At 34.3% G+C, this 12,701-nt stretch overlaps 1 protein-coding gene across 1 annotated transcript in view; it reads right to left on the bottom strand.

Annotated features, from left to right (window-relative positions):
- LOC132728510 (E3 ubiquitin-protein ligase MYCBP2-like) overlaps positions 1-12,701 on the bottom strand; it is a 119,961-nt gene that overhangs the window by 52,099 nt on the left and 55,161 nt on the right. Inside the window, exons 33-47 of the mRNA XM_060714151.1 lie at positions 11,847-11,981; positions 11,193-11,373; positions 10,586-10,778; positions 9,969-10,249; positions 9,302-9,535; positions 8,248-8,439; positions 7,606-7,809; positions 7,197-7,334; positions 6,647-6,828; positions 6,040-6,280; positions 4,473-4,658; positions 3,561-3,798; positions 2,764-2,882; positions 1,901-2,044; positions 1,285-1,457 (exon numbers count right to left, since the gene is read on the bottom strand). Coding sequence (XP_060570134.1) covers positions 1,285-1,457; positions 1,901-2,044; positions 2,764-2,882; positions 3,561-3,798; positions 4,473-4,658; positions 6,040-6,280; positions 6,647-6,828; positions 7,197-7,334; positions 7,606-7,809; positions 8,248-8,439; positions 9,302-9,535; positions 9,969-10,249; positions 10,586-10,778; positions 11,193-11,373; positions 11,847-11,981 — 2,841 coding nt within the window. The remainder of the gene's footprint in view (positions 1-1,284; positions 1,458-1,900; positions 2,045-2,763; positions 2,883-3,560; positions 3,799-4,472; positions 4,659-6,039; positions 6,281-6,646; positions 6,829-7,196; positions 7,335-7,605; positions 7,810-8,247; positions 8,440-9,301; positions 9,536-9,968; positions 10,250-10,585; positions 10,779-11,192; positions 11,374-11,846; positions 11,982-12,701) is intronic.

The following is a 12,701-nucleotide window of genomic DNA, read 5'->3' on the forward strand; positions in this document are numbered from 1 at the left end:
AAAGCAAATCAGAGTTATGGGACTTGTGCCAATCATCTTAGATAATCACAGACAATAAGTGTGTGAAGTTTCAATCCATTCCCTTCATTAGTTATGGAGATACAAGCTTACACGCAAAAACTTAACCAAGAATTTATAAATCAAAAAAGGGGCATAATTATGCAAAAAAGTAAATCAGAGTTATGAGACATGTGCCAATCATGTTAGATAATCACAGACAACAAGAGTGTAAAGTTTCAATCCATTCCCTTCAGTAGTTATGGAGATACCAGCTTACACGCAAAAACTTAACCAAGAATTTCTAAGTCAAAAAAGGGGTATAATTATGCAAAAAAGCAATCAGAGTTATGGGACTTGTGCAAATCATCTTAGATAATCACAGAGAACAAGTGTGTGAAGTTTCAATCCATTCCCTTCAGTAGTTATGGAGATACCAGCTTACATCCAAAAACTTAACCAAGAATTTCTAAGTCAAAAAAGGGGCATAATTATGTAAAAAAGCAAATCAGAGTTATGGGACTTGGGCCAATCATCTTAGATAATCAAAGAAAACAGGTGTGTGAAGTTTCAATCCATTCCCTTCAGTAGTTATGGAGATACCAGCTTACACGCAAAAACTTAACCAAGAATTTCTAAGTTGAAAAAGGGGAATAATTATGTGAAAAAGCAAGTCAGAGTTATGGGACTTGTGCCAATCATCTTAGATAATCACAGAGAACAAGTGTGTGAAGTTTCAATCCATTCCCTTCAGTAGTTATGGAGATACCAGCTTACATACAAAAACTTAACCAAGAATTTCTAAGTCGAAAAAGGGGCATAATTATGTAAAAAAGCAAATCAGAGTTATGGGACTTGGGCCAATCATCTTAGATAATCACAGAGAACAAGTGTGTGAAGTTTCAATCCATTCCCTTCAGTAGTTATGGAGATACCAGCTTACATACAAAAACTTAACCACAGGGACGCCGACGCCGACGCCGACAAATGGGTGACTGCATTAGCTCGATTATTCTGCGAATAGTCGAGCTAAAAATGCGTGTCAGAAATCTTCTTTTTTTTTCAAACTAAGAATTTAGCTACAGCCATCTGAAATTGATATAAGTAACTCCTGTTCAAAATTATTGACTGGTACTTATATTAAGCATATCCTCAAGTTTTTTTTATCTACTTTATTCATGTGACTACACATAACCTGTCCAAAGAAGTCTATCAATAAAATATAAAATGTCATACATTTTATACATTTACTATGAAAACACGCTGAAAACAAATCAATGATCATACCTAGCTAATCTGCATCCACTAGTACCGTTTGTACAAGAGACGTAATCTTTGAGGAATGACCTCTCGTTACTCTGCCAGCAGAATGGTAGATTACCCTCTAATGCTTGTACAATAGTTGGAGGTCTCGACAGAGCAAATCCTTTACCCAGCAATTGTGAATGTTCACCAAATACCTGTAACAGTGATATAATCAGTTTATAACATTAGTTATGAAGATTTTTGACAGGTTATATGGCCCTATAAAAACGATTGTTTAAAATTATAACCCTCGCCACTAGGCAAGGCTGTAACTTGCCAAAAATATTTATAACATATTTATAATACAGCATCTTTTTCAGTGAGAAAAAAATGAGATTTCTTCATAAATTGACAGCAGCATTGTACAAAAAAGTCATGATTATCCAATGACATTACAAACGTACAAACGTGCAGTATTATAAGAAAATATATTAGTGAACCCCAGGAAATAAAGAATAAGAAACTATTTATAAACATAACTCTGCTCTAGATATAAGTTTCCTGCAATACTGGGATATTTTATTTAATGTCTTTTAAAAAGGGAACCAGATTCTATTCAGACATGCGCTTGTGTAAATAATAATGAGATTTAACAAACCATTTGTGCTGCTTCTTCAACATAATCCATATCTTCCTCTAATTCTTCAACTGAGACAGGAGGTAACATAATATCCTTCTTGATCAAAGATGAACTACACATTCCACCAAGGTAACTCAGTTCCTTCTCCAGGTGACATATTGTCTAAATATATATTTTATATTTTAAATTAAAACAATCCAAAAATATCTGTCTTGGTAGGACATGAGTTAATTGCCGAGTTTCAAGAGAAAATAAAGTTATAAACTTTCATTAACATTAAATGTTGTTTTCAAATAAATGTATATATATCAAATACCTCCGGAATTGTTTAAAGTTCCGAGCAATATTTAAGTGATACCCAAGAGAAGTTAAATAATTCATCAATGCCTATATTCAGTCAAAGTACTAACCCCTGTCAACAATTATTTGCAAACGTATCTTCACGAGTATCTTAGAGCCAGGCAAGAAGAAATAAATAGTTTAAGACAATGTCATCTTAAACTAATTTGCCAAAAGCAAATAAGCTATGTCTGCTGTTATGTCCCAAGGGACCATGCAGATAGAAGGTCAACAATAACAGAATTATCTTATTCTGAAATGGCTAATCCCTAATGAACAAAACAGGATAGGAATAACTGAAAATTGCAGACTTAATTTGAATTTTATGAGGCTAACACTGAATACAGTGCAATGGAAGTCATCTTCACTGAGATAAATTACAGTATGACAATCTTAAAATGCCAAACCACACTTAACTATTAGGTACATATAAAAACAACAGCACTGAGCAGGGAGGTGGTGGGTCTATGGCACAGTTGCCACACACAACATAACATCAACTATTGACATAAGACAAAAAGTGTTATCAATGAATCAACTACCTCTTCTGCTCCATTCTTCCATTCATACCCAACAATGAAGCACTTGAAACCATAGAAACATGACTTTTCATCTTTCACATAATCAGAAGCTGTCTCTAGTGAAAATATCACCTCATTACCTGTAATCATACAATTTCTTTTGAAAATATTTCTATATAAACAAGGAAATTGAACATAGATAATTGAAATTCAGTACAATTATATAAGACTGACAATAAATTTTGAAAAGCCATCATTATCTCTTCATGACTGATGATAAATTTTGAAAGCAATCACCAAAAATCACCCTCCAGGAGTTTGATTGAGAAGGACTGTGTGCATTAATGGATGTTAGTTAAATAAATATATAGAAGTGCAACTGTGTATGGATATCAAACTGCAGAGATATGAAGTAATTAGGGTAAAGATCTATGAATCTTAAAAAATCATTGCAAAATTTTATCACCATTTAAAAAGCACTATGGCATGGCATTTACATATGAGCTGTGTCACGACAAAATCCAACATAATGCGTTTGCGACCAGCATGGATCCAGACAAGCCTGTGCATCCACGCAGTCTGATCAGGATCCATGCTGTTCGCTTACAAACTATAACAAGTAGAGAAACTGATAGCGAACAGCATGGATCTTGATCAGACTGCGCGGATGCGCAGGCTGGTCTGGATCCATGCTGGTCGCAAAGCTATTATGTTGGTTTTGTCGTGACACAGCTCATATATATTCATACTCTAGGTCCTTAAATTCAAATAGCAAATTTACATCTCTAAAGCATATCAGCATACAAAATACCACCTACCTGGTATAACAACAGACATCTTTGGCCAAGTTGATGTTCCATGGAATTTCTTTAAAATAGGCCAATATGCCACCTTGGCTGTTTCCTGCTCCTCACCAATGATAGGTGCTGGTGAGGCAGAGGGCTCAAACTTCTGATAACCTGGTACAAACAGTTGTAATGTGTCCTCTGCCTGGGCAGTTCCACACTGGGAATCAAATTCAACTACCATCCATTTGACTGTATCCGGGAAGGTTACCTGGTGGTTAAATTGAGATATAGCACATCGAATAAAGTAGTTCATTAATTTACATATATCATGTATGAAATAGAAATCAAGAGAATGTAAATGAGGTGTTCTAAACCATGTTTAGTTGCTTATTCATGTGTTTTTTAATACAATTTTAACATATTTTTGGTCAAATTTTGGGGGCCATTCCTCCTAGTCAACTTTCCTGGATATCTAACCAATAATAACCCATTCTCTACAATTGACCAACTAATAATCTCAAATAATTTCTGAATCAGCAATGGAAGACAAATTATTGTTAGACTCAAATATTTGTCTGAGATCAAATTATGTCATAGAGAAATATTTCGGCACCGCAGGATCAAACCAGTGACCACTGGACTACAAATTTAGTGCTCTCTCTGAGCAGGTGATCAATTCAAAACCTTTACAAAACAGCAGTTTTAAAAAGTATCACAGTGAATTGAACTTAAGTCTGGTCTATTTAAAGGTCTAGTCCCAAGGGTTGTTGTGACCAAGTATGTAGACAATACAACAAGAACTTAAGAAGTTATGATCAAGTTTAAAGTTTGCGGACGGCAAACTGATCGACATGACTGTAACAATACCTTTATTTTTTTCTTAAAAAAAACAAAAAAACTTGAGCTAAAATCTTTGTATTTAAATGTAAAAGAAACACCTACCTTATAATTAGCTACAGTAGCAGGTTTGTAGGGGTGATCACTCTCTAGTATAGTATAATGTTGTGATGTTGTACCGTTAGTTACCTCCCCTGTCTCGGATTTAGGTGGTGCAGGAAATACCTGGGTTATCAACGTTGTCAGGGCAGGTAAAATCTCCTGTATTAACCCCAACACCTGCACAGCTCCCTGCAAAAAAATATATTGTTTCTTTTAATATAATGAAATATGCTTTAAAAAATATTGTTTTGTAATATTTTATTAAATAACACTATAAAAAAAACTGACACTTGGAACATAATAACCTAAAAAGTTTCTCACTAAGGCTGAAGAAAATATTTTAAAATTACTTTTGCTTAATTTTTTTATTTTCTAAATTTTAAAGTTGTTTCAAGACATTATAGAAAATATCATAGAAATGGAAATTCCTGTTAAAAACTGTTAATTTTCAATGAAGTTTCAATTGTATTATTTAACTAACTATAAATTGACCAAAATAGTATATATGTACATGTATTATGAACAATCGCCAAGTCAGTCCAGTACTGATATAACTAGAGGATGCTTTTGTAAAAAAGCGCATGTCTCCCCCACTGCTGAGAATAACTGTGAATGGAAACAGGAATGGAAATGGAGAAATTGACCAACGGTCACTGTGACCTTGACCTTTGACCTACTGACCCCAAAAACAATAGGGATCATCTGCTCTATAAGACCAATCATCCTATGAAGTTTGAGGGCTGTAGGTCAAAAGGAACTCTAGTTATCATCCGGAAACGAGAAATTGACCAATGGTCACTGTGACCTTGACCTTTGAACTACTGACCCCAAAAACAATAGGGATCATCTGCTCAATAAGACCAATCATCCTATGAAGTTTGAGGTCTGTAGGTCTAAAGGAACTCTAGTTATCATCCGGAAACGAGAAATTGACCAACGGTCAGTGTGACCTTGACCTTTGACCTACTGACCCCAAAAACAATAGGGATCATCAGCTCTATAAGACCAATCATCCTATGAAGTTTGAGGGCTGTAGGTCAAAAGGAACTCTAGTTATCATCCGGAAACGAGAAATTGACCAACGGTCACTGTGACCTTGACCTTTGACCTACTGACCCCAAAAACAATAGGGATCATCAGCTCTATAAGACCAATCATCCTATGAAGTTTGAGGGCTGTAGGTCAAAAGGAACTCTAGTTATCGTCCGGAAACGAAGAATGGACGGACGGACGGACTGACGGACGGACTGACGGACGGACAGGGCAAAAACAATATGTCTCCCCCCGAGGTGGGGGAGACATAATTAAAATATAGGAACATAAGACTACCAGTCGTACAGTTTGACTCAAAGATTTTTAGGTTGACAAAGACTCGTAAATAACAAGGCAACAACTCCATTATTTACTTTTGGTAATGGTTTCCTTTAATTAAATACTAGTATAACATAGCCTGGTATTATAAAAAAACTAATTTGAGGCTTTTATTTTACTGTTTTCAAAGCTGTTAAAACAGTAAAATAAAAGCCTTAAATTAATCATTATAATTCGAGGCTATTTATTATCAACATACCCTTGGATCTTGTGATGCTACTGGTCCAATGTAAGCTAGACAGAGTGGAAGGAGGGACTTGAACAACTGTGAAGAACCAAGAGTATCCTTGACAACCTCTGATGGTATACTCTGTGCTCGCTGTAGTAAGTCAGTGGCCACTCTACATATTGCACTCACTATATCTATACCATTCTTCCTAGCCTGAAGTTCAGCCAAGTTCTTTGTATTCTGCTGGTGTTGCTCACCTTCTTGTGGAGCACTGTATTGTACGAATCAGAAAACATTATTTTACAAGCTTGAACTAACTAAAAATATAGTCAAGTATAAAAGAGGCCATCTGAACATGCTTAGTATAATAAATACATCATTCTTTCTATGTTTTCATCTAAAATGCCACTGGGGCTAACTTACGACTTTATTCGTTCAGAACACATATCTTACTGTAGGACTTTAAGAACAGCCAGTATACAAACTGATACTATAACAGCTTTGTTTAAGAAAAAGTATCGGTCTCAGCAGTGTTTATCGGCAATCTTACATAAGTTTGGAGGTTTTAATGCCAGGGATTTTACCACGAAGGCTGCAGGCAAAATCAGGAGGAATGTTTGAATATAAATATTAATACCTGTAATATAATATTTGAGGAATTTGTCCTCTCATATGATTGGTTCCATTACTACTGAGGGAACAAGCTGTAAATGTGAAGGTGGTGCCATCAGGACATTTGACCTTGCTTATACCTCCATCACCATTAAATGTTCTCTGGAAACCACGGTTACGAAGACGGATTGCAAACTTGACTCCTTCCTAAAATCACATAAACATCTCATTATTGCGAGTCAAAGAAAAGCTTAAGGACATGTATAACTAACATTTAAGAATCTGTAAAAGTATATACCTGTCTAAAATATCTTTACAGTGAAATAAGTTTACCTAAAAGTGGAAATTTCTGTTTCCTTTCAAAAGCAAACTAATAACACATGTAAAGCCATTTGACTATATCAATGGCCAGATCATCCTGTAGTAAGCAAGTTATGAATTCACATAGAAATAATATAGATTAGAAATAATCGCTCCTTGAAATAAAAATAGACATTCTTCCATATACCCTGACAAACACTCATCACAAAATGAGCACTTGTTTATACAATGTATTTGCCTTATAAGGTTCTTACTTTAATAGGAATAGGTTTATCAAACTTGATTTCTGCTAATTCATTCACACAATCTTCAGGACCGTATGTTCCTTTAGCAATCTCAATACTGTGCCATCTTTGTGTGTGGGACGGTTCAGCATTCTGTGCACTGCTTTGCTATAAGTCAACAAACAAAATAAATATCATATTCCAATGCAGTAATGCTAAATAATGCAGTAACTCTAAGCACTATTAGCAATAGTTGCAGACTTAGCTTTCATATCAATGCAGTGTGACCAAACTCTACTTTAATCAACTTCTATATATAGAAACTAAATATGAAAAAGAAACTTTCAATTACTTAAAAATAATAATTAACAGTTCTAGATAAGAAATAGGAAAAAACTATTCCAGTAACAAATTAATCATTTATATAAACTATATAAACCTCATCAAGGAGTTCCAGTTCATAGTTGTAGGCTCCCTCCCCTCCATACAAGCATATTCCTGCTATTACGATGCCCGGCTTGTCAACCATAAACTCTATAGCATCCGGGGAACCATTCCCTGTATTCCAATACGCTGTCTGACTGGTACGTGTAAACCTATTAGGAGTTACCAGCATAGGTCTTGTTGTTGATGTTACATCAGTCTGAAATCACACAAGGTTCCAATGGAAAACATCAAAATATCTAATATGTAAATCCATGAAACTTTAACTGATTTGATACTAGAATTCCAGTTTTTGGAGCTTGATATGTGTTGGGTCCCCAATGAGTAAACAAAACTACTTTTACTTTTAGAAGAAAGCAACAGATGTACAAAAATTATGTCTAACAACAATGGGACATAATAATGAAAGAAAATGAAGGATTGATTAAAGGAAACAAATCAATTTTCTGACAACAAGCAATTAAAAACCATTTTATCATTGTTATTTAAGTTGTTATATAATTCATCTAGAATATGACCTCCAGTTTACCTTTGCAGTAAGCCTTATTCATAAAATTACAACTATGAAACACACTATTTGTCAAATAAAAGCTGCATTCTTAACCTAAAATATCTACAGTTCAAAGCTTGTGCTTACCTCTAATCCGGTTGCAGTTGTAGCTAGTTCACTGACTATGGTAGATAGAAGTGAGCAAGTGTTGGCAACAAGTACACTAGGGTACGGTGACTCGTCTCTGATCAGTGTTTGTCGTACTGGGTATGACACAATCATTAATAGACGATCTAAAACTTCCTTGAAAGCTATATGACTATTCCCAATTCCAGAAGTCTGAAATATATCATAATCAAAATATAGTAATTCTTTAACAAGACACATTATGCTTAAAAAACAAGTACGTTTTTTCTTCTTTAAATACAACAAAAGTGAGTTTTACAACATTTAAGTAATTGTTTTAGAGCATGAGAGATGCTTATTTTTTGAAGACAGTAGGGCTAAAAGTAAAATAGTTTGCCATAAAAGTAGCAAACTATAAAAAATGTAATATTTTGACTTCCATACAAAAAAAGTAATAACTTAAACAAATTGCCAAAAAGCAACTGAAGCAAAATGTGGTTCAGTTAATTGGCCAATGAGAAACTTTTTGAAAAACTATAACTGGAAATCAAAAATATATATTTTTTTTTTGAGAAATACAAATTAAGCATTTTCTGGTGCACAGTGTGCCTTCAATTATCTTAGCTCTATTCATAACAATGTTGATGAACTTTTGTAAGTGTATTACATGAAAGATTGTTACTGTATATTAAAATCACCCTTCAATCTGTTTCCTGGTCTAAATATAACTTGTATAACCTTTGTTAGTACCCCTAGAAGACTTGAACCCATTACCCATGAATTGACAAGCAGACATGTTAACCACAAGGCCAAAATACTCTCAAACTAACATTAACTGAAAGGATTTTCTGCACTTTGTCTTATCTGTGATTTCATCTCCATATAAATTTCCAAAAATCAATGGTAGCAGACTTCTAGCATTAAATATTTTGCCTGCAGCTAAACTATCATTGTAAAAACATATCCCCACTCCTCCAGAACTACCATAATGATCTTCTTAATAAAATTACAAAATATAATACAATAAACAAGCAGCATTTGAAGAACAAGTAAACACTTATCAGCACATACTAACCTCAATTCTGTTGGTCATATGATCAACAAGGAGAGGGAATCTGTGAATATCTCCCATTCTAGCTACACTATTTGTATTATCATCCATCACAACAGTTGACTGTTTACGTAAGATTTCCTCAGTCTGAGGCTCACAGTTGATTGGCATTATGTTTGTTAGTTTGATTGTTGGGTGACACATGGCCTCCATGATGGCAGCCAGTAAACGGCCATATCCTCCTGCATTCACCATACTCTGTATATAATAAATTATAAAAAATATCATCAAAATCAATAAAATGTTAAAATATAAACATTATTGCTAATTCCTTAAGCTAAACAATCTTCAGATAATTTGTACCACACTCCTCCAACCACATACCCTTTATAACCACAATATAACTACACATATATAATACACTTCAATGTTTTAATCATTAATTATTATCATCCGCTGCTTTCCTTTTGGTCTGATATATGGTGAGTGCTAATACAGGTCTGACTGTAATTACTACTCTCCAATATCAACTTACGCTTTGCTTTATTGTACCAATACCAAACACTTACTTGTTTTTCTAAACTTGTTATAAATCTGTGTTACAATAGTTATATTACATAGTAAAGAAGATATATGCCCTCAAAAATTAATCAGTTAGAACTCAGGTGGTATTTTATCAAGGATAACTTACAGGTTCCAGGTGTTGTAGAAGATCACACAAGCACAACCATTTGAGCATGCCTGTAGGATAGAAAGCATGAAAACATGACCGGAAAGTCAGGTGACACTCGTTCAGTATATCATTAACAAACGGTGAGGAGATCTGCGCCCCTGGTGGCTCGTCTACAAACACCTGGAACTTCAACAGGTTTGGTTTGATCTCGTCAGCTAGTATACGCCGCAGCAGGTCCTGGGAACTACCAACACAGTGTGCAAGTCTCTCTGTTTCTGCTGTCATCTTCTTTATCAATACTGTAATATAAAACTCTAATGTAAGAACATTTCAGTTATATGTAAAGATATTTACCAGAGCTCATCAATGTAAAACAATATCGATGCATTTTCAATATTTATTTGTCGATCTATAACCAAATTATATTTCATTTTTGATATTAATAGCCAACATCTTAGCAGCATGAATTTGTGCTGGTGGTATAAGCAATTCTGCTAGAATAGAACTGGTTAATAAAATTATATGAAGACATTTGAATTTGATAGACAAATTCTTATGGTGCTATATAAATGCAGTAAAAGCCTTGCTGGTTACACTTGGGAGGTTCAAATCTATGTACACAGAATAAATCTTACCTCCATCAGGATAGACTTCATTTATATAGGTTTTCAACAATCTAAGACATGCCCTGCTAATGTACACCAGCTTCTGTAGGTCTGTGATAGCCCCTAGATGACTGCTGCCACGTGATGTGTCCAAGTCCTGGGCTATAGAGTGAAATGTGTTCCAACTCCACTCCAGCAACTTCAATAGGGCTTCAAAATTCTCCTTCAAAGGAAAATGAATAATTGAGACATATGATATAAAAGATCTGTCAAAACAGGTAACACAAATAATATTATGTAACCAATAATTAGTTTGAATATCATTAATAACAGTTTTTAATTTATTAAGGGGAGTGGTAGCTTAGTGATTAAGGTGTCTGCCTTTCAACCCAGGGATCTTGGGTAGAACCACCGATGTTCCATAAGCTAGCTGGATAGCTTCCTCACATGAAAGAATTCAAAGACCCTGGCAAGATTCGAACCCATAGCGGTAAGGGGCAAGGGGTTTGAAGACAACGACCTTAACAACACGGCCACAGATGCTTCATAATCTTAAATAAAATTTTCCCTTTTAAAAATCCATTACCAACAGAGAAAATATGTTTATTAAAGTGACTAATATAGAAGTGAGTCTTACAGGTGACACAGTACACGAGAAATCTTGACTCAGTATAAGAGCTGACTCTGTGGTGTCGGATTTTCTTGGTACTGTTGTGTTATCTCGAGATGGTAGTCTATACAACAACTGTGGTATCTGACCAGCATTCACATCTGTACCGTTGTTGGATTTCTTGGAACCTTTAAACTTAAACACAACTCTGCAAACAATATAACAATATATTAATTTCAGTTGTCTGTACTCATTAGCTTATTAGAAAAACAAAATTTAATCTTGAGAGAAAAAGGGCATAAATTATCTTTTCTTTTTTTTCATTTATTTATTCATCTTTTCTATTCGGTTTTACAGTACAGGTCATATGGCGACTTTCCAGCTTAACTGGTGGAGGAAGATCATTATATCAGACACAAATGGGCACCTGAGTAGAACCACAAATTTTTTCATAAGCTAGCTGGATAGCTTTCTCACAGACACTTGCAAGGCTTTTTTTAAATAAATTATAACAAAAGAAAGTATCATAAACAATAATTATGCTTTATTCTTGCTTACTCAATAGTTTCTGATTTAAATTTTTTACACAATTCGTAAAAGATTGTAATGACTAGAGAAATATACAAATTAAAATTACTGTATCAAAGCTTTATTTAAATACCAATAATTAAATGTACTTACTGGTCTTCTGCAGTGACCACAGACTGACCATTAGAACCACAATCACTGCTAGGTCCAGAAATCTTGGCTAGAGCAACATACCAGCTGTGAGCTTGAAGAAGAACTGGCTCATCAAACAGCATTGGATACTTCTCCCTAGAACAAATTAGTTGTACAGTATTATATATAAGAAATAGACTAGTAATCAAACCCTAGAAATAATAGAATATAATCAATGTAAACTTGCCTCCTTAAAACACTCTTTTCATGCACTTCATTTGCTCAAATGAGAAAATAAAACTCTAGCCTTTAGAAACATTTTTTTTTTTTTATGTGGTCGTTTTCCTGAGGTGTATTTTAGAACAAGTTTGACTGTTAATACACTTGAAAGATTACGCAACATTTACTACCCTTGTTGGAATTTGGAAGGAAAATATGTTATATATGACATTCTGTTGGTCATGAAATATTTGTTTTAAAACAAATCTTAAATTTTGCCGAAGGGCTTACACTATTACACATAGTAAGTGTTTAGGTAACATGCAACCCCCCCCCCACCCCTCCTCCCCCCACAATTGTATTTTTGTGCATTGTATATAAAGGAAATACAAACATGATGACACTTATGCTTTGACTTATAAGAAACCTGTAAATTAACAAACTTTCATATACATATAAATGTACATATACCTTAGCCTTTTTAAACTTTAGTGGTCATGCACTTTTACACAATCTGTTAACTTTCTTATACATGTATTTAAAAAAATTTTGTCATTCAAAAAAAGAAATATCAGGTACACTTTATACGTTGTTATCCAGCTTTTATAATACCCCTGTCACATTGAATACATCATGATAAAAATTGAACTGACGCTA

Source organism: Ruditapes philippinarum, unplaced genomic scaffold, assembly GCF_026571515.1.
Source record: "Ruditapes philippinarum isolate M1 unplaced genomic scaffold, ASM2657151v2 ctg527_1_1_1_1, whole genome shotgun sequence".
NCBI classification, from domain to species: domain Eukaryota; kingdom Metazoa; phylum Mollusca; class Bivalvia; order Venerida; family Veneridae; genus Ruditapes; species Ruditapes philippinarum.